The 18,391-nt window shown below is 37.8% G+C and overlaps 2 protein-coding genes across 2 annotated transcripts; both read left to right on the top strand.

The window, feature by feature from the left end:
* The first annotated feature begins 5,424 nt into the window (after positions 1–5,424).
* si:ch211-198a12.6 (uncharacterized protein LOC563253 homolog) lies at positions 5,425–10,658 on the top strand. Its single transcript, XM_056470728.1, has 2 exons — positions 5,425–5,558; positions 7,221–10,658. The coding sequence occupies exon 2, from the start codon at positions 7,365–7,367 to the stop codon at positions 8,937–8,939; it is 1,575 nt and encodes a 524-aa protein (XP_056326703.1). The 5' UTR covers positions 5,425–5,558; positions 7,221–7,364; the 3' UTR covers positions 8,940–10,658.
* Positions 10,659–13,011: 2,353 nt separating this feature from the next.
* On the top strand, positions 13,012–15,639 carry tlr4ba (toll-like receptor 4b, duplicate a). Its single transcript, XM_056471072.1, is given in 4 exon segments — positions 13,012–13,080; positions 13,155–13,321; positions 13,398–15,067; positions 15,070–15,639. Coding segments are annotated over 4 exon segments (2,454 nt in total). The 3' UTR covers positions 15,618–15,639.
* The last annotated feature ends 2,752 nt before the right edge of the window (positions 15,640–18,391 follow it).

The raw sequence follows: 18,391 nt of genomic DNA, 5'->3' as shown, positions 1-18,391 counted from the left end.
CACTAGATGCTGCTAGTGTCATGCGGCGGCCATTTTGGAATGAAAATTCCAATAGAACAACAGCACAGATAACACTAGACAGACAAATTTGTTAATAAGTGTTAAAATGAGTATATCCCCTTCGAAAGTAACATTTTAAAACAATATCCCAATGAAAACAGACAATTTCCAAAATGTTGACAAGACTAAGTTTAATACATCTGATATCTAAAATATCTGTTTTATATATAACATAAAAGATTAACAAAATAACTCTATTTTATTTTATTTTTTTACTCAAATTAGGGTGAAGCAAAAATGAGTTTACACAACAAAAACTCCATTATCTGGTAGTTTGTATGGCCTCCATGATTTTTAATGACAGCATTAAAAATCATGAATAAAAATATATATTCATTCATTTCTCTTCGGCTTAGTCCCTTTATTAATCTGGGGTCGCCACAGTGGAATGAACCGCCAACTTATCCAGCACATTTTTTACGCAGCGGATGCCCTTCCAGCTGCAACCCATCTCTGGGAAACATCCATACACACTCAGTTACACGCATGCACTACGGACAATTTTGCCTACCAAATTCACCTGTACCACATGTCTTTGGACTGTAGGGGAAACCGGAGCACCCAGAGGAAACCCACGCAAATACAGGGAAAGCATGCAAACTCCACACAGAAATGCCAGCTGACCCAGCCGAGGCTCGAACCAGCGACCTTATTGCTGTGAGGTGACAGTGCTACCTACTGCACCACCGCGTCACCTAAAAATATATTTAAAAATAAATAAATTTAGAGAAAGTAGCTTTTTAAATAAAACTTTATAAAGTCTTTTTTTAACTGAGAACACTGGAAAAAAATACTATATGTTCTATTATATTATAATACTCCAACAAAAAGTACTGTTAATCTGTTATCAACATCCCATTTTAAAGGTCATGTTAATTTAATTTAACATGTCAGTATGAATATGTATTATGCCAGTGCGTACACTATTAAATTAAAGTAATTTCACCTAAAAGTGACAGTTTTAAGAAAACAAGTATGGTTAATATATTAAACATTAAGTCTGTAAAATAAACTATTAAAAGTGCTGATGATCACCAGTCTTGTGATTTTAAGTGTTGTATTGTCGTCTTTCAGGTTGTATTTCAGCTTTGATGTGCTTTTTAAATGAACAAATAAAAAACAAAGCAGCTGCTTGCCGTAGCAACAGCAATATGAACCAATGGACAGCCAATTGCTTTCACTCCAGAATGGCGAAATCGCTGGGCGCTGCTGTTGCAGTGGAACGTTTAATTGAGTGTCGCCTCTTGGGAATTCTAAGCTCTTTGCTAAAGGTACTAGAGTTACTAAAGCTTTATGTAATAGCATGAGGTTAACATTAATTTAATGCATTTTCTAACTCAAGTTATATTTATTAGGAATGTTTATTAATCTCAATTTTAGACAATTTATGCCACCTTATTAAAATATGTGAATAAGCACACATATTTGTGTTTATGCATTTCCAAATTCCTCGCATTATCTTGGAACGTTTTTAAACAGCTTGGCCACCATATCATCATATGGCCACAGCCATATCACTCTGCAGCCCAAGACCGGTTACTCACTGAAGCTAAACAGAGCTGAGCCTAGTCAGTACCTGGATTGGAGACCAAATGGGAAAACTAGGTTGCTGTTGGAAGTGGTGTTAGTGAGGCCAGCAGGGGGCATTCAACTTGCAGTCTGTGTGGGTCCTAATGCCCCAGTAAACGTAAAGAGGACTACTGTCAGTGGGCTCCGTCTTTTGGGTGAGACGTTAAACCAGGGGTGGGCAAACTCGGTCCTGGAGGGCTAGTGTACTGCAGAGTTTAGCTCCAACTCTAATCAAACACACCTGCTTATAGATTTCTAGTTATCTCCAAGACACTCATTAACATATTCAGGTGTGTTTGATTAGTGTTGAAGAAAAAGTTTGTAGGACATTGGCCCTCCAGGACCGAGTTTGCCCACCCTTGCATTAAATCAAGGTCCTTACTCTCTGTGGTCATTAAAAATCCCATGGCACTTCTCATAAAGAGCAGGGGTGTCCTGGTGTCCTGGCCAAATTCCCACCATCTGCCCGTAACCATCATGGCATCCCAGTCATCCCCATCCACTGAATATTGCATTATCCAAGTTGATGCTGCACACTGGTGGTGGTGTGGAAAGACCCCCCCAGGATTGAGAAGCGCTTTGGGTGTATGGCAATACACTATACATGTGCTATATAAATACACAAAACATTACAGATGAACGTAGGCAAATACCCATGTGAATTCATCAAAATGTCACTTGTGGTGTTGCCAGTTGACTTAAAACAACAAAGCTTACATGTAAAATGGCATTGCCCTTCATGATCATGAAAAATGTATAATTTACCAGCAGCTAATCCAACACTCAAACATGAAGGTGCGACAAGTTAGCCATAGCTAGGCCAACACGAAATCTGCGTGCGCAGAATTCCGCAGATTTCCAGCCCATCATTGATTCTGTTTATTTACGTGTGCAATTGTATATTTATTTATATGTTTTTAAATTAATTTCAGTTATATTAATGACTAACATGAAAATATTCATATGATTTATTTACAGCACAGTTTGTAAAGTAATATTTTCTGGTTTTTAGTAGATATATTATATGAGAGACTTGCTTTGTTTACCAAATAAAGTGGATCTAATTGGATTTGCATTGTAAACATTAAATAAAAGTTTAAAAGGTATTACTTTTTATTTCACATATTAAGGTTTTAGTTCTGATACCCCCAAAATAATTCCTCATAAATCCGCAGATTTTTAACACAATTCTGCGCAGAAATTGCAAAAAATATCTGCAGATTCCGTCTCGCCCTAGCCATAGCATACATTTGTAGATCATATGAAATAGTATCAAACTCATGGCACATGTATTCATTTATTTTAGAGTCATTTCAAAGCTACACACAGTTTGATTCACTGCAGCAGGGGCTGAGGTGAGATGCTTTACAGGTTCAGGCAGGAACTCAACAGATGGGGTTACTCAATGACAGGTATTGAATGATGGCTCACTGTGTCATGTTTCATTCAGCCTCACTGGTAAAGAACAAAGGCTAAAGCCACCCTGTGTTAAAAAAAATAAATAAAACGACAGCACAGACTAACTGTAAGCTACAAACCACTGTTATTTGTCAGGTCATTTACATTGAATCTCTTAAATGTTGCCATTTTGGCTCCACAGATTTTCAAAATTGCTTACTAAGTCTAACTAAAACAGAAGCAAGTTTTAAATTAATTTAAATTTAAATAAATAAGTCTTGTGAATTTTCCTTATTAAAAACACACTTATGTTATACATATCTTTAACCTATTATTTACCCTCAGTAATGATCAACAAGCAATGGTGCATGCTTATTTGCCCCAAAACGTTTTAAGTAAAGGGCGCCTCCTAGTGCTCCTTGATTACAATGTTTGAGGAATCTTTGAGGAAGCCATGTTTGCTAAGGATGGCCACCAGCATATAGCAACACCATCTAACGGCAGCATTAGAAATTACTTTTTCCTCAAAAGATATGCTATAGCTTTGGTGGAAGCACATCCTTGCCAGCGTCATTATATTAAATTCAGTAATTTTCACACAGATATAAATGTTTATAGCAATTCCAGCGTTATGAATGTGACATTTGCAGTAAAATCTTAAAATATAAATTGACAGAGGAAGTATATGTTCACATTACATTGAAACATCTCTATATATTTTTTAAAACAACTGACCACAGAGTTGTGGGTGTAGAAAAAATATCAATCTGTAAACATTTTTTATATTTTAAATGAGGAAAATAAACATGCGTTATGGAAAAAAGTCTGTAAGTTTACAGAATACAACACACTTTGTAGAAATTCTGTAAATTAACCTGCACAACCCAAAAGAAATATTGCTAATCGAAAGAATAAGAGTCGGCTCACTATTGAACAAACATGATTGAGTTTATTTGATTTTACATTTTTGCAATTATGAGGAAAAGTGTCATTATGGATGTGACATCTCTGTGTTATGGATGTGACAGATGTGAAATTTCTACTTGTGTGACTTTTGTAAATCAAATATAATTGTTTGAAAACACCGACAGAGACATTTTTGAGTATTTTTAAAGCAAAAATACAAGTCTACACACACACGCCAAAACGGTTGTTATTTTGCGAAAACTTTCATTTTTCCATGGTAAGGTTGACATTTGCACGGAATTGCTCTTATTTTTCTTTCTGTCAGCTGAGCTACCATGAAACTTTAAGGAGTGTGAACTATAACTACTGATAGGTCATCTTAAGGTTAGGCCAAGTCAAGAACATTGAACATCTCTTTGAATATCTTGTGCTCACCACAAAGTTACGCACTTCATCTGTGTTTTTCTTTCTTTTGGGTATGCTGCCACACTTTTATGTGAGAAATGTACGTTTTAGCAAAACATTTTTTATTCACGACTTTTTAGCAATTTCTTTTTTTCATGTCTGTGGGTGTGTAAATGTTTTTATATACTAGTGGGGCCGTCAATCTGAAATCACTTACTCACTGGGACTAAATTGAGGTGGGTAAACATGCTTATGAATCATGCAGAATGAGGTATTTTGGAAATGTAAAAATGCAGAATGTTTCCTGTGTGGTTGGGTGTATATAGGGGCAGGGCGATAGAAAATACAGTATAGAAACATCATTACATCTATGGAGAGTCCCAACCTGGAAACCAGGTGTGTGTGTGTATATATTTAGTTGTCTGTTTCTTTTTCCCTTGCTATATATGCGCATATGTATATGCATTATTAAGATTTTAACTAGCAATGTATGATATTCAAAGTAAATTGTTAAAAAATAGTTTAATAATATGTCAGTTTATAATTAATCTTATGAAAAGTAACCATAATTTTACTACAAATATAAGTTTCAATGTCTCTTAAACCATGGTAAACACACTAGCCATAAGTATAAACCAATAAGCCTATGTTTACATTAACAAAACCATGGAGATGTTAACATAAACCAAAAATGTAAAGTAAAATATATTAGGCATAACCAATGTAAAGGATATACAAATATAATATTGTTCATTGGTATCCACAAACGAATGTTGCTTGAATGTAAAATCAGCTTAAAGTGTTTCTCTGTTTTTAATTATGTGTAGTTTGGTTGGTTTTTATAGCTTTTCTGAGTACAAATGAGTCTCAAAATTAAGAATATAATAAATATAATAAAATTATTTGGTTGCAATTTGGGTAATATTGAATTTCGAATAAGCTACGTGGAAGTAGGCCCTTTGTTAAAATCCCTTCCGCCAGTCCGACAGGGACCGGTCGAGCGCTTGTTTCTTCAACTGCTTTGTTTTTTTGCTCATGCGCTCCAGCACAGTTGGCGCCAGATGATCCGCGGCGCCATCCCGCTACGTACCGACGGAGGGAGGGAGAGAGAAAGAGTGACAGAAAGCAAACCGCAGGCAGGCAGTACAGACGCAACAGAAGGAAGATCTGCAGGCCTTTGACCACCGCAGATCACAAAAGAGCCTTTAAAGGGCAAGAAGGTCGGATGAATGTTTTTTTTAATGCGTTTAATCTGCAAACGATTAATGTTTATGTGTGTTTTTGATACCTTTGCTAGTTAACTTAGCTGGCTAACTAGCCTGCTATATGATACAATTATGTTATTTGATTTACGTAACGCCATACGATAGGATATAAGTTTAGTTTATACCAGTTATATAAACATTTTTTTGCGGTAAAATGCGCTTGTTTTGCGATACTGATGAATTGTGAACGTCACTGAGTACGGAGGTGTTTAGTAGCAATGGCGGCTGCGGAGCCTCTGCTAGTGTTTCGCTAGCGAGGCAGCTTAGCAGGACGACGGGCCATGTTTGTTTCGCGCAGCTAAAAATGGGCTAGGGCTATAGCATGATAAGCTCAGCTTATAGCTACGCTATGCTCGCGTCAGCTGGTTTGAATGAGCGTAAAACCCCTAAAACGCTAAACGCATTTGTTCCTTTTCTTTTTAATTCGACGCCACAAAACAAAAACGCGTTATGTAAGAAGGGGGGCGCCTTTCCCGGGCTTTCACGAATAGCGTACAACTGCGATTAGCCTGTAACTCGAGCCGTTTGCCTTGTTTGTGTGTTGATTATCTTGAGTTTGTTGTGCCGTGACAACACATTTGTCCTGCGAGCAGTAAAACAAGTCAACTAACATGACCTAGTTTATTTGCATTTGCTCACGTCGCGTGTTGACTCTGCGTCCATGTATGAGGGGCGGAAGCTAGTCGCGGCGGCCATTTTACAGCTAGTTAGCTCTTCCAACCTCTGGCTCACAAGATGCCCACCGTTAAACGCATATTATTTCTTTAAGTGTATTAACTTCAACAGTTTACGTGATTCAAAAGCCACCCAGACGTCTTTATGTGCCAGCAACATTCGCTGTGAAATTCTGAATTTAAGGCAGACTGTCAGAGCTTTAATTCTATATCATTTTATGTTGGAGCTACAGTGCTAGTTAGCCAGCTAGTTAGCTTCCCTGAGCATGTATTATCAGCTAACTAGCAGCTATTTAGCCAGCTAATCTAGCCAACACTGACAGTTGTGTATGTGCAAGTTGTAAACAATTTTTTGTTACATGTATTTGTCAGTTAAGTGAGTTCGTTAATTCGTTGTTGTTCATTTGTCTTGAGAAAATTGAATGTCTCAGCCACTTCACCTATGCATAGCCTGTCAAGTTAGCCAAATATAGTGCCCACAGGCTAACCTTAGCCTATTTCTAGTCACGTACATTTCTGCTCATTAGCTTTTATTATGGTTTTTAGATCAGCTGTGGTTTTGTTTATTTGACCATAACTGCTTTTGCATGAAATAGCATTGTATGTTTAAAGTCTGCTTGTCTGTGAAACCCATCTCTGTTGTTTGTTTGTTTTTTATGCAACAAACTACTATGTTGTCTTCTAGCCTTTGCAAATGTCAAGTTTGTTGCTAAACAGTTATCTTTTTTTTTTTTTTTTGAGCTATGGGTTTGTGACATAACCTGCAGCAAGTCATTTAACGAAGGGTCTCTTTAGTTAATTAAATGCTGATTTAAAAAAAATTCCATCCTTTGTTGTTTTTAGTTTTAATAACCAATCTTTTTGTTGCTTTATGAACATTAAATGTTAAATTTAGCTACAATGTTGTGCAGATTTGATTTAAATGTTTGTTGTCTTCCAACAGGCAGGACCGTTCCTGACCTGAAAACTGACTGAGCCTACAGCAGGCTACCCTTCAAGTTTATTTGTGGGAAAGCGGTGCTCTTAGAGCAACGCTTTAATTCACATAACCGGGAAGACGGAAGTCGTCAGGCTGGAGTGCGTCCTGATGGCTGAGTCAGAGACTGACTGTGACACACCAGGTCTCGATACGTTGGGATCTGAGTGTGTCATAGCCCATACGCAAGTCGGTGACTTGCATTATGGGGCAGAGACAGAGATTATGACTCAAGAGGACAAAAGACTTGACCTGGAGGCCATTCATGGTGATTTAGGAGCAGTGACCTGTGTGGATGTGGTTACAGAGACGGACCATGACTACATTAAATCAGAAATACACCACGATCATCACCAGTACTTCAGCAGTGCAGAAATAAAAGGCAATGAGCATTTGCTTGGTGAGGTGCTGTTGAAGACGGAGATAGGTGGTGGAGATCATATCGTAAAGGTGGAGTCTGACCATGGAGGGGAGCTAACAGTGGAGTCCGAGAATGGTGTTATCATCCATGAGGCTCACGGCCTGCAGTGCAGCGAGTGTGGCGAGATATTTGGCTGTATGTCAGATCTGCACGAACACTTTGAAATTCACAAAGCCACTCACCCTTACATTTGCGTCCACTGTGGGGAAAGCTTTGCTATCGAAGCCAGCCTAAGAAGTCACATGAGAATTCACATGAAAGAGAAGAGTTATACCACTGGTCTTGAGATGGTTGGCAAAGGAGTAATTGATGCATTCAGTTTGAAACCGCACCAGATGATGCATTCTCCTGAGAAGCCACATAGATGTTCAGAGTGTGGCAAAAGCTTTGCTGCTGCCATTACTTTGCGGGAGCACATGAAAATGCATTCAGATGACAAACCCTACAAGTGCACCCAATGCCGAAAGAGCTTTATGCGCAGACGTCATCTCAAAAAACACCAAGAGCTGCATGCCCGTGACAAGCCATTCACCTGTCTTCAGTGTGGTAAAGGCTTTACGACTGCTTCCAATCTTAAACAGCACCAGAAGACCCATGCTGGGGATAAGCCACACCGATGCACCCAGTGTGGAAAGTGTTTTGCGGCAGCTGCCACGCTGAGAGAGCACCAGAGAATCCACTCAGGGGAGAAGCCCTACAAGTGCACCCAGTGTCGGAAGAGCTTTGTCAGGAAACGCCACCTTAAGAAGCATCAGCTGGTTCATCAGGGCGGAAAGCCATACCGTTGTTCTCAGTGTGACAAGGGTTTCAACCATTCCTCTTCCTTGTCAAGACACCACAAGGTCCACTTGGAGGCCAAGATGTACGCCCAGGCTGATAAAGATTTCCCTTTTGATACTACGCTGAAGAGGGGAATGCATACTGGTGAAAAGCCATACAGCTGCAACCATTGCGAGAAGAGCTTCAATCACTCGTCCTCACTGTCCAGGCACCAGAGAACTCATTCTGATGGAAAGTCCTACACCTGTGCTCAGTGTGGGAAAAGATTCAACCACCCCTCATCGCTCGCAAGGCACCAACGGGTTCATTTGGAGGATAAGTCAACTTATAGTGCTATTGCAACAGGAAAGGGTTTTCCTCACACTACCATCTTGAAACAGAGAATCCTTCAGAGTGAGAAACCGTATAGATGCGCTCAGTGTGGAAAGGGATTCAATCATTCGTCTTCTCTGTCTAGGCATCACAGAATTCATATTGATCAGTAAGCTTGCTTTCCTCTCCCACAATTGATATGCTACCATTCATCCCATGATTCACGCCACATTGTAATCTTTAGGGGTTGTGGGAAAAGATGCAAGAAAATCCAAAACGTCGACGTGGACCTGCTCTTAAGGAAATTAATTTCAATTTGGTATGATTGACACTGAAATCCCCTGTGTAATGTGCACATGACTAGTTAAATATGTCATTCTGGAACATGGTATGTGATTAAACCACAGACAAAATGTCCTGAGATTCCATCACTGACTTTTGCTTAAAGCTGCATTTGGAAGTTTATTGAAGCCTGGCACAATCCCGAAATGAGTATTAGGTCAAGTTGGTTTTGAGTGACAGACAATTAAGCAAATTGATCTAGATGCAACTATTCACTCCCCTAGTCTGTATCTTTTACCCATTTCTGTGTTATTAATGGGTTGAGAAACTGATATCGTGTGTAAATATATGTTGATTTTCTTTTATATAGATATGTATAGATAAGTAGTGTGCTGTTCTTTTCTCAAAATGGACCATTCTTGATGTATGGTCCGATTAGTCTTATCGGTCTCTCGTAGGTGAATGGTGCTTTCAGGGGATGTCCCGCAAAATATAAAATCAAAATGATTATTAATTTAATCTCTTATGATGCAAAATGAAAGAAGCTTGAGCCTAAATGGCAAATTGACTTGACTAACTTGCTGAAGGCTGGTAGTAAGAGCAGCACAAAGGCGAGAGGCAAGAGTCTTGAACATCAAGTTGAGAAAAGCTGGTCCTATTCAATGAAGGGTCGACCCAACCAAATCATAATATATACACTCTTCTGTTAGAAAAAAAAATTGGTTCACTCTTTAAAGTGCCAGTTTTCGACAGACAACTGAATTGTACAGCTGATTTTTTCTTTTATTAAGTCCAAACTTGGTACAGCCCACAAAATTCTCTAAATGTGTTCAGTGCTTCTCTCTGCTAACCTTATGTTACCAATGGCTGGCTGCACATTTATGATTGGACCTGCCATTGATAAAGTCAGACAGCAATGTATAGCATTTAGTTGTATTCTGGATACATTTTGCAGAGTATCAACATTTAATAATGATAATAATAGATTGTGTATACTTTAATGCAAATACAAAATATAGCTTGCTTTTTTGAAATTGTTTGATTCATTTTTCCTCCCTTAATTCCATGAATTTGTGCTTTCTATTTACAGTTCTGTGTATTGAGAGAATCTTTTACAAACGGATGTATTTTTTTAATAAGGTTTGGGGAAATGAAAGGGAAATGAGAGAACTGTTTTTATGGGAGTGAACGTTGTATCAGAACTATTCTTTCTTTTCCATTGGATAACAGTTGTGCTTCACGTAGCATAGGTTTATTCATTGTGTTAGTTAGGTGCCTTATTGCATGCCATGTAGAAATGTATGCTGAGCTCTAATAGAAAAAAAAGGTTTTGGCTCCTGGTCCCTTTTTGTTTCTTTACATACTAATCATTGTTTTAATTTGATTTCTTTTTGCTTCTCTGTACATGAATGTTTACACTGTTACTTCTGTCTTTTAATTTACTTGTTTGTCAGCAAGCCTCTCTGTAGACTAGAGGTTAAAGAAAGTTACAATGCCATTGATCCGTTTGTTGATTGCCCTCTATAGTGGTATATTCTTGTTCCATTTGTCTATTCCCCCATCTTTGAGTGGCTCACATATATGGATAAATAAAGGTTGTTGACTATCAACCAGTTCATAGTGTTTTATAGTATGTTTTTGCTTTCAGTAAACGAAAACGAAGACAAACTTTTGATCGAGCACTTTTCGTTAACTGAAACTAAATGAAAAATTCATAATAAATGAAAAACTAAATTAAACGATCAACAGTCACTGCAAAACTAACTGAAATAAACTAATATTTAACAAAAATAATTGTTAAAGGTATTAATGGGCCCTTTTCACAAGATGACCCCTGTAACGGTTACCAGACACACACACACATATACATACATATATATATATATATATATATATATATAAGTGAGCAATTCCATGCAAATGTCAACCTTGCCATGAAAAAAATTTAGTTTTCACCAAAATACAGAAATCGTTTCTAAGCTTTTTGTGTAGGCTTGTATTTTACAGTGCTTTAGAAATACTCTGTGTCTCTGTTCAATGTTTTCAAACTATTATATTATTGGTTTACCAAGGTCACACAAATGGAAAATTCACATCAGTCACATCCATAACGACACTTTTTCCTCATAAATACAAAAATATAAAATCAGTCATTTTTGTTGTACAGAGAGCTAACTCTTATCCTTTTGATTAGCATAGTTTCTTTTGGGTTGTGCAGTTTAATTCACAAAATTTCAACAAAGTATGTTTTATACTGTAAACTCGCAGACTTTTTTTGGTCACATCCATAACGCATGTTTATTTTCCTCGTTTAAAGTACAAAACATGTTTACAGATCGATATTTTTCTGATTCTATAACTCTGGTCAGTTGTTCGGGAAAATATAAACATGTTTCAATATAATGTTAACACATACACTCTATGTGAATATGTTTTTACTGCAAATGTCACATTCATAATGCTGGAATTGCTCATATATATGTATTATATCGTCCTGACTTCAAATCACAACAAACAAATTCCTACTTATACAAAGTTTTCTAATGCTGCATTTATGGACAGGACAGTGAATTCAATGTTTTTTTTTCTCTTCTAGCTGCTGTTAGTCTTTTTTCTGAAAGTCTTGATAACATCATCATTGAGTTTTTTTTATTATTTCAGCAAATATGATTGTAAAAGAAAAATAGTTGTACTTTTTCATTCACTGTGCTTTATTTACCTTACTATGACAACTTCTGCTACTGAGAAACCCAGAAATGTGAAAAGCTTCCATAAGCCCTCATTCAGTGGCAGAACCAAACACTGGTTACAGATGTATTACTTTGTGCTCATGTGCTAGTAAATATATAAGCACAATATCCAAACAAGCAAGATTCTACTCAGATGTCTTTTTTTTTTTAATGTAAGCATAAACCAGTTTCCAACGCTAGTCTACATGTACTATATGATCTTTAATATGAAGACGTTTGTCTTAATCCTTTTTTTAATATTTATTTGTTAGGTTTGGGAAGAGGTAAGTGTTCATAAAATTAAAACTAAACTGAAGTTAACAAATGTAAAATTTAGTTTCAAAGTAAATACTAATTTAAAAATGCTAAACTGAAATATCCCTGGCTGGTACCATTGACTTTAAGAAAGAAAAAAAATCTAAGGAAGTCAATAGTGCCAGCTTACCAGCATTTTTCTAAATATCTTGTATTTAACAAAAGAAACTCAAGGTTATAAGTTTGGAACAAGTGAAGGATGCTTAAATGACACTTTAAATTCCAACTCCAAACTTAACATTGTTAAATGGGGTATATCTTGACATTGCAGGAGATGCTTTATTGATAGTTCTTTATGTGTACAAGTCTACAACCTAATGGGATTGTAGTTAAAATATTTATTATAATTTAATGTTTAGTTTTAATATATATTTTGTATGGATGTACATAGTTTATTAAGTCTTTTTTTGAGTATCAGAACATACTCAAATGGGTTAATTTAATTAATACTGTAACAATGAACATGGTAAGTTTCTGATTAAAGTTTCCAATAGTTTTATATTTGCTCTTATGTACAGGGCCCTCTGCTGGTAGTTCATATATATCAAGCTTCTATGTGTTTTTTCCAGTATTTTTTCTCTCCCCAGCGTTTGAGTAAAAGGTTACATGTGTTGGTATTTTCTCAGTTATAAGATAATACTAAATCAAGACATTATATGATTTATTTGTTGGTTTTAATTGATTTAGACATTGCAAATAAATTGGAATTATTAAAAATAATAGGAAGATTAAACTGAATGATTTTACATGTCACATGTGAATGACCAGAACCACAAGCCAACTTTTATTAAAATTTTGCTCGAATTTCCCCTTTATTTTAAATGATGGTAATGGTTCCTCAAACGCTCCTCATGTGACCTCAAACACAGTTGGCTAAATTTCTTTCACCTGAAAAGTTGTCTTGATGACAGCTCTCAAGATGGGTTTCTTTGCTATACGTGTGTTTTTGATATGTTATTACATAGGTACTGGAGAGCCATGCACTCGAGTAAGTTTTCTGAATTGAAACGTATTCTGTCTTACTGTTTTATTCACTGTTTTTAAATGATTGGTTTACCTTAGATTATTGAGAATCTTCATTACTCATGCATGGGAAGAAAGCTCAGCAACATCCCATCCAGTATCCCTTCCTCGGTTCAAACTCTGGACTTCAGTTTTAATTTTTTGCCACACTTACAGAAGACTGTTTTCCCAGTTCTGTCTTTTCTGAGAGTTCTTGATCTGTCAAGGTAAGTAATGCCATTACTTTTCACATCTCCATTAAGGTATTTTCTATAATGTTGAATGTTTTTATTTAAATTTCAGATGCCACATCAAACAGATTGAAAATGATGCTTTCTACAATGTGAAGAATTTGACTACTTTGTTTCTTACTGGAAACCCTATTACATATACTCCTGGATGCTTGAGTACTTTATATAATCTGCAAAGGCTAGTTCTTGTGGATGTTGGTCTTGAATCCTTACAGCTTAATATTAATAACCTTACCAAGCTACAGGAACTTAATGTTGGAACAAATGACATCCAGTCCATGATTCTTCCTTCATTCATGAGCACCTTTAAAGACTTCAGTTTACTTGATCTACATGCCAACAATATATCCATCATCCGAACTGATCAGTCTGCTGTGCTGCGAGAAATCGGAAGAAACATGACGTTGATTCTGACTTGGAATCCATTATTACACATTGAACCAGGAGCTTTCAAAGATGTTTATCTCAGACAGCTGGATATCCGATCTGCTTTTGTTTCTTTTTCTGCTCAAAAAGCTGCTCTTAAAGCTCTACGTGGTCTTAATGTCAAAAGGCTGATTTTTGGAAACTACAGGGAAGATCCCAGCTTTCAGTTCCTGGACACTGATGTTTTAGATGGGCTTTGCGGTTTTAATTTTCAGGAGGTATCTTACTATGTCATGGAAAGTGCTAAAACGACAATAGCTGTCTTTCGCTGTATGATCAATGCCACAAAAATAACAGTAACAGGAGGTAATATTTATGAAATGGAACCTGTGCATTTTCATAAAACCAAGGAGCTTTATTTGATCAGCAATGGCTTGGGTACTTTGCCAACTAAACAACTTTCACATCTCCATACATTAGAAAAACTGGAAATTACACACAACATCGAACCTATTTTTGCGGAACCCTTCACAGACCTGCCGAAACTGCAGTATGTAGATTTGAGTGACAACCAATTGAAAATAAAGCATTGCTGCTCTACCCTTTTATCCGGCACTCCTCAAATTAGCTATTTGAATTTGAGCCTAAACACGGAAATTTCTGTTGATGTAGGAGGATTTGATGGACTTGATTCCCTTAAGATTCTAGATTTTTCCAATACAAGGGTTGTACGCATTGGATACCTTTCTGTTTTATCCAATCTGAAGAATTTGAGGTATCTGGATGTTTCCTATTCAAGTTTAACATTTAGTAACATATTTTGCTTTCATGGACTCTGCAGTCTTAATGTTCTCAAAATGGCTGGCAATATTTTTCAAGGTGATGTAGCAAAATATGTATTTAAGAATCTCACGTTATTGGAGCACCTTGACATGTCACACTGTCATTTGGTAGAGTTACACACAAGCTCTTTTAAATATCTTCAGAAGCTTAGACATTTGAATGTGAAAGGAAACAATTTAATTAGTTTAGATTTTCTGACCCACCCAAATCTGAAACAATTAACTTCATTTTATGTTGAGAAAAACAGCATTACTGCCATTCCACTTCATGTTCTCCGAAATTTGCCCATGAACCTTTCGGAGTTTGATTTGTCCTTTAACCCATTTGATTGCTCCTGCTCTCAGACTGATTTTATTTTGTGGATTATCAAAAATCAGAAAGTTTTGAAGCAGCCAGAAAATATTTTGTGCAAATCTACTTCACCAAACTCAGATTTCAGAGTAACAGATTTTGACATTGACTACTGTGTCCACAAGAGAAAACTCATAATTGGTTTACCAGTATTTTGTGTAGCGTTATAGTTGTGTTATTAATTTTGGTTTACAGGTTTCAATTTTATTTGCGCTATTGTTGTATTTTACTGAGAGGCTACAGATCCCCTGGACAGCAAGAATGTTCTTATGACGCATTTGTGATTTTCTCCAACTATGATGAAGCTTGGGTCATGAATGAACTGATGGAGAATCTGGAGAACGGTGTGCCACCTATTCAGCTTTGCCTTCACATGCGGGACTTTCAAGCCGGAAAGTCAATCGCCTCCAACATTATAGATGAAGGAATAATGGGCAGTCGTAAGATCATTGTAGTCGTGTCTCAACACTTCATTGATAGTGCCTGGTGTCGTTTTGAGTTTGAATTAGCTCAGTCTCGGTTTGTGATGGAACGCAGTGCCAACATCATCATCATCATTCTGGAGGATGTGGCGGAGAGGAAAACTAAGAAAGTGCTTGGTCTTCATAAGCATCTGAAGAAGAACACATATCTGAAGTGGAGCAGAGAGCCTTTAAGCAACATGAGATTCTGGATACGGCTCAGGAAAGCAATTGTTGCTACAAAGCAATGATATAGTTTAGGCCACAAATAGTTTGCATCACTTGGATAGTTTATCAGTATACAATGCAACAACAATAGTAATAGCTTTGGTCTGATAATTTATGCATATTTTGATTGAATAAAGTGGTGCCTTGTGTTTTGCCTTTTGCATTCATAGAATTTGTATTTATTTATTTCATAATCAACCTTTTCATTTGGCAAAGTAGTTATTATTTGTAAATTGCCTGATGTAAACAATATGCTTCGTTTATTTTCATGTTTTATTATAATGCCTTTTGTTTGTGGTATTGCTTTATTATCAGTTATGCTGGACTGATGGTCTGTAATACCCACAATGAACACTAGTGGGAGACGTGGTACAGATCATCATCTGTGTGGTTGAGTGAGCTGCATAGAAGAAAATGCCATTTTAAAGAGCCCATATTATGGGTTTTTGAAAATGCCCTTCCATGTAGTGTGTCACACAGCTCTAAGTGAAGTGAAATATCCAGCTACGGCTTAAATCTGTAAGTGTACAGTGTTTAAAACTATTGATTCATCTATAAAAGAGTCGACTCATAGTGCTTCAAACGAGTCGTCTTGATAACGAGTTATTAGGTGTTTCGCGATGACGCAGCTATGAAACACAAGTAATTGCACGCGCAAGCCCGGGAGATTTGAAACCTGCGGCTCCGCCCACTAACAGAAAAAAGTCACACACACACACACATAGAGAGACACACACAGACACACACACACACAGAGACACACACAGACACCGGTAGAATGAAGTCACGCTGTGCAGATGGAGATTATTGACAGTTCACCCAAAGATGAAACCTTAGCATATAGCCTAGCCTTGAGCAGATCGAGAGCCTCTGGAAACTACCTGCTTACAAAGAAGACTTCTTCAGTTTGTTAAAGGAAGGATCAGTATAGACTGTCAGAACAAGGATCAGTGGATCATGAATCAGTTTCTTCCCCCATTTCACCAGTGTAAGTACGTGCGATTAAAATTGTTGCCTCGTTTACTCTAGCTTGCAAATTATGCATTTAGTTGTGTTTTGTTACTTGTAACCGCGTGTGCTGTATCAACTCTTTATATTCTCATATCGCGTGTAAAGCAACGTTGAAAACGCGACGCGTGCCGCTTTGTTTATGGATAGTCAGCTATGTGTGTGTGTGTAATGTGTGTGTGTGTGTGGCTCCTCTGAGGACGGTCGTTTGTGTGAGTGTCTCCTCTTAGGAGGTTGATGTGTGTGTTTGCGTGTCTCTGAATAGGGTAAAGCTCTAGGCAAAGGGTGATCAAAGGGACCCGTTTGTAAAGTGAGGACTTTAGGGGGTGTCGCGGTTGAAATCTTAGGGTTGTAATCGCGGATGTAACTGAGGACGCGGAGGGGGAGGGAGGTGTCGCTGCCGCGCCGTCTCTATTCTGGACGCGCCGGCCCTGTGTGTGCGTGTGTGTAAAAAGAGCAAGTAGACTGCTAGGACATATCCTCGCCAGTTCTTGGACTTTTTGCTTGATAAAATAGTTAGTCGTCAGTATTTTCTAATCCATCGTCTATATTTACATTCACCCACTGGCAGCCAAAATCCACTATGAAGCGTGTGTACACTGTGACTACTTTTATATTGTTGATAATCTGCTGGGCATTTCACTCTGTCTCTCGTTGAAGCCTGTCAGTGTCGTCGACCAATCGCAGCAGCCTGTCATTGGTCCAATCAGCGCAGATTAGCTTCGCGCTGAGGACGGGTTTGGGTACAAATGAATCGCTGAACGATTCATATGGGAGTCGCTGGGATAATTAGGTAAAAATAAATGCATATTATAAGACCATCAAAGTGTTGTTTGACCTTGCATGCATATTAGACTGTTGTTGGAGACCCTTACAACCTAAATATGACCCTATTTAATCTATAATATGGGCTCTTTAAGAGCAACTGAAAACAAGGTGACTTTGTCTCATTATTTTTTAAAAACATTTTTGTGCAGTACTGCCATCTTTATGGCAGACTTGCTATAGATTTATGGTAATTCACGTGGCATCAGAAACCATTTTGTCCAAAGCTGCTTACAGACAGGAGGTTAAGGAGTTGGCTGTCTGGTGCAGTCACAACAACCTGAAGCTCAACACGCTTATAACAGTGGAGATGATAGTGGACTTCAGGAGAAACCCCCCTGCTCTCCCCCCACTGAGCATCATGGACAGCATTGTGGCAGCAGTGGAGTCATTCAGGTTCCTGGGCACCACCATCTCTCAGGACCTGAAGTGGGACACTCACATTGACTCCATTGTCAAAAAAGCTCCACAGAGGCTGTACTTTCTTCGTCAGCTGAGGAAGTTTAACCTCCCAAAGGAGCTGCTGAAACAGACTACACCTCCATCATTGAATCAGTCATCTGCACATCAATAACTGTCTGGTTTAGCTCAGCTACTAAATATGACCTCCAAAGACTACGTCGAATAGTTCGGACTGCTGAGCGAATCACTGGTACAACCCTTCCTACTCCCCAAGAACTGTACTTATCCAGAGCGAGCAGAAGGGCTGCCAAAATCACTCTGGACCCCTCACACCCAGCACACTGCCTCTTTGAACTTTTACCTTCTGGTCGACGCTACAGAGCACTGCGCACCCGAACAGCCCGACACAGAAACAGTTTCTTCCCTCAGGCAATCCATCTCATGAACACTTGATGATAATAATTGCGAAACCAACATCACTACTTGCTATACACTTTTATACACATATACACTTATTTAACAACACACTTTACATGCCAATTTGCACATAACAGCTGCACAT

The sequence above is a fragment of the Danio aesculapii genome, chromosome 13, assembly GCF_903798145.1.
Source record: "Danio aesculapii chromosome 13, fDanAes4.1, whole genome shotgun sequence".
NCBI lineage: Eukaryota > Metazoa > Chordata > Actinopteri > Cypriniformes > Danionidae > Danio > Danio aesculapii.
Note: the sequence above shows the minus strand (reverse complement) of the source record. Positions and strands in the feature narration are given on the sequence as shown.

Bases quoted from the DNA above. Each gene is read 5' to 3' on its own strand.
- si:ch211-198a12.6 (XM_056470728.1), top strand. From the start codon at position 7,365: ATGGCTGAGTCAGAGACTGACTGTGACACACCAGGTCTCGATACGTTG.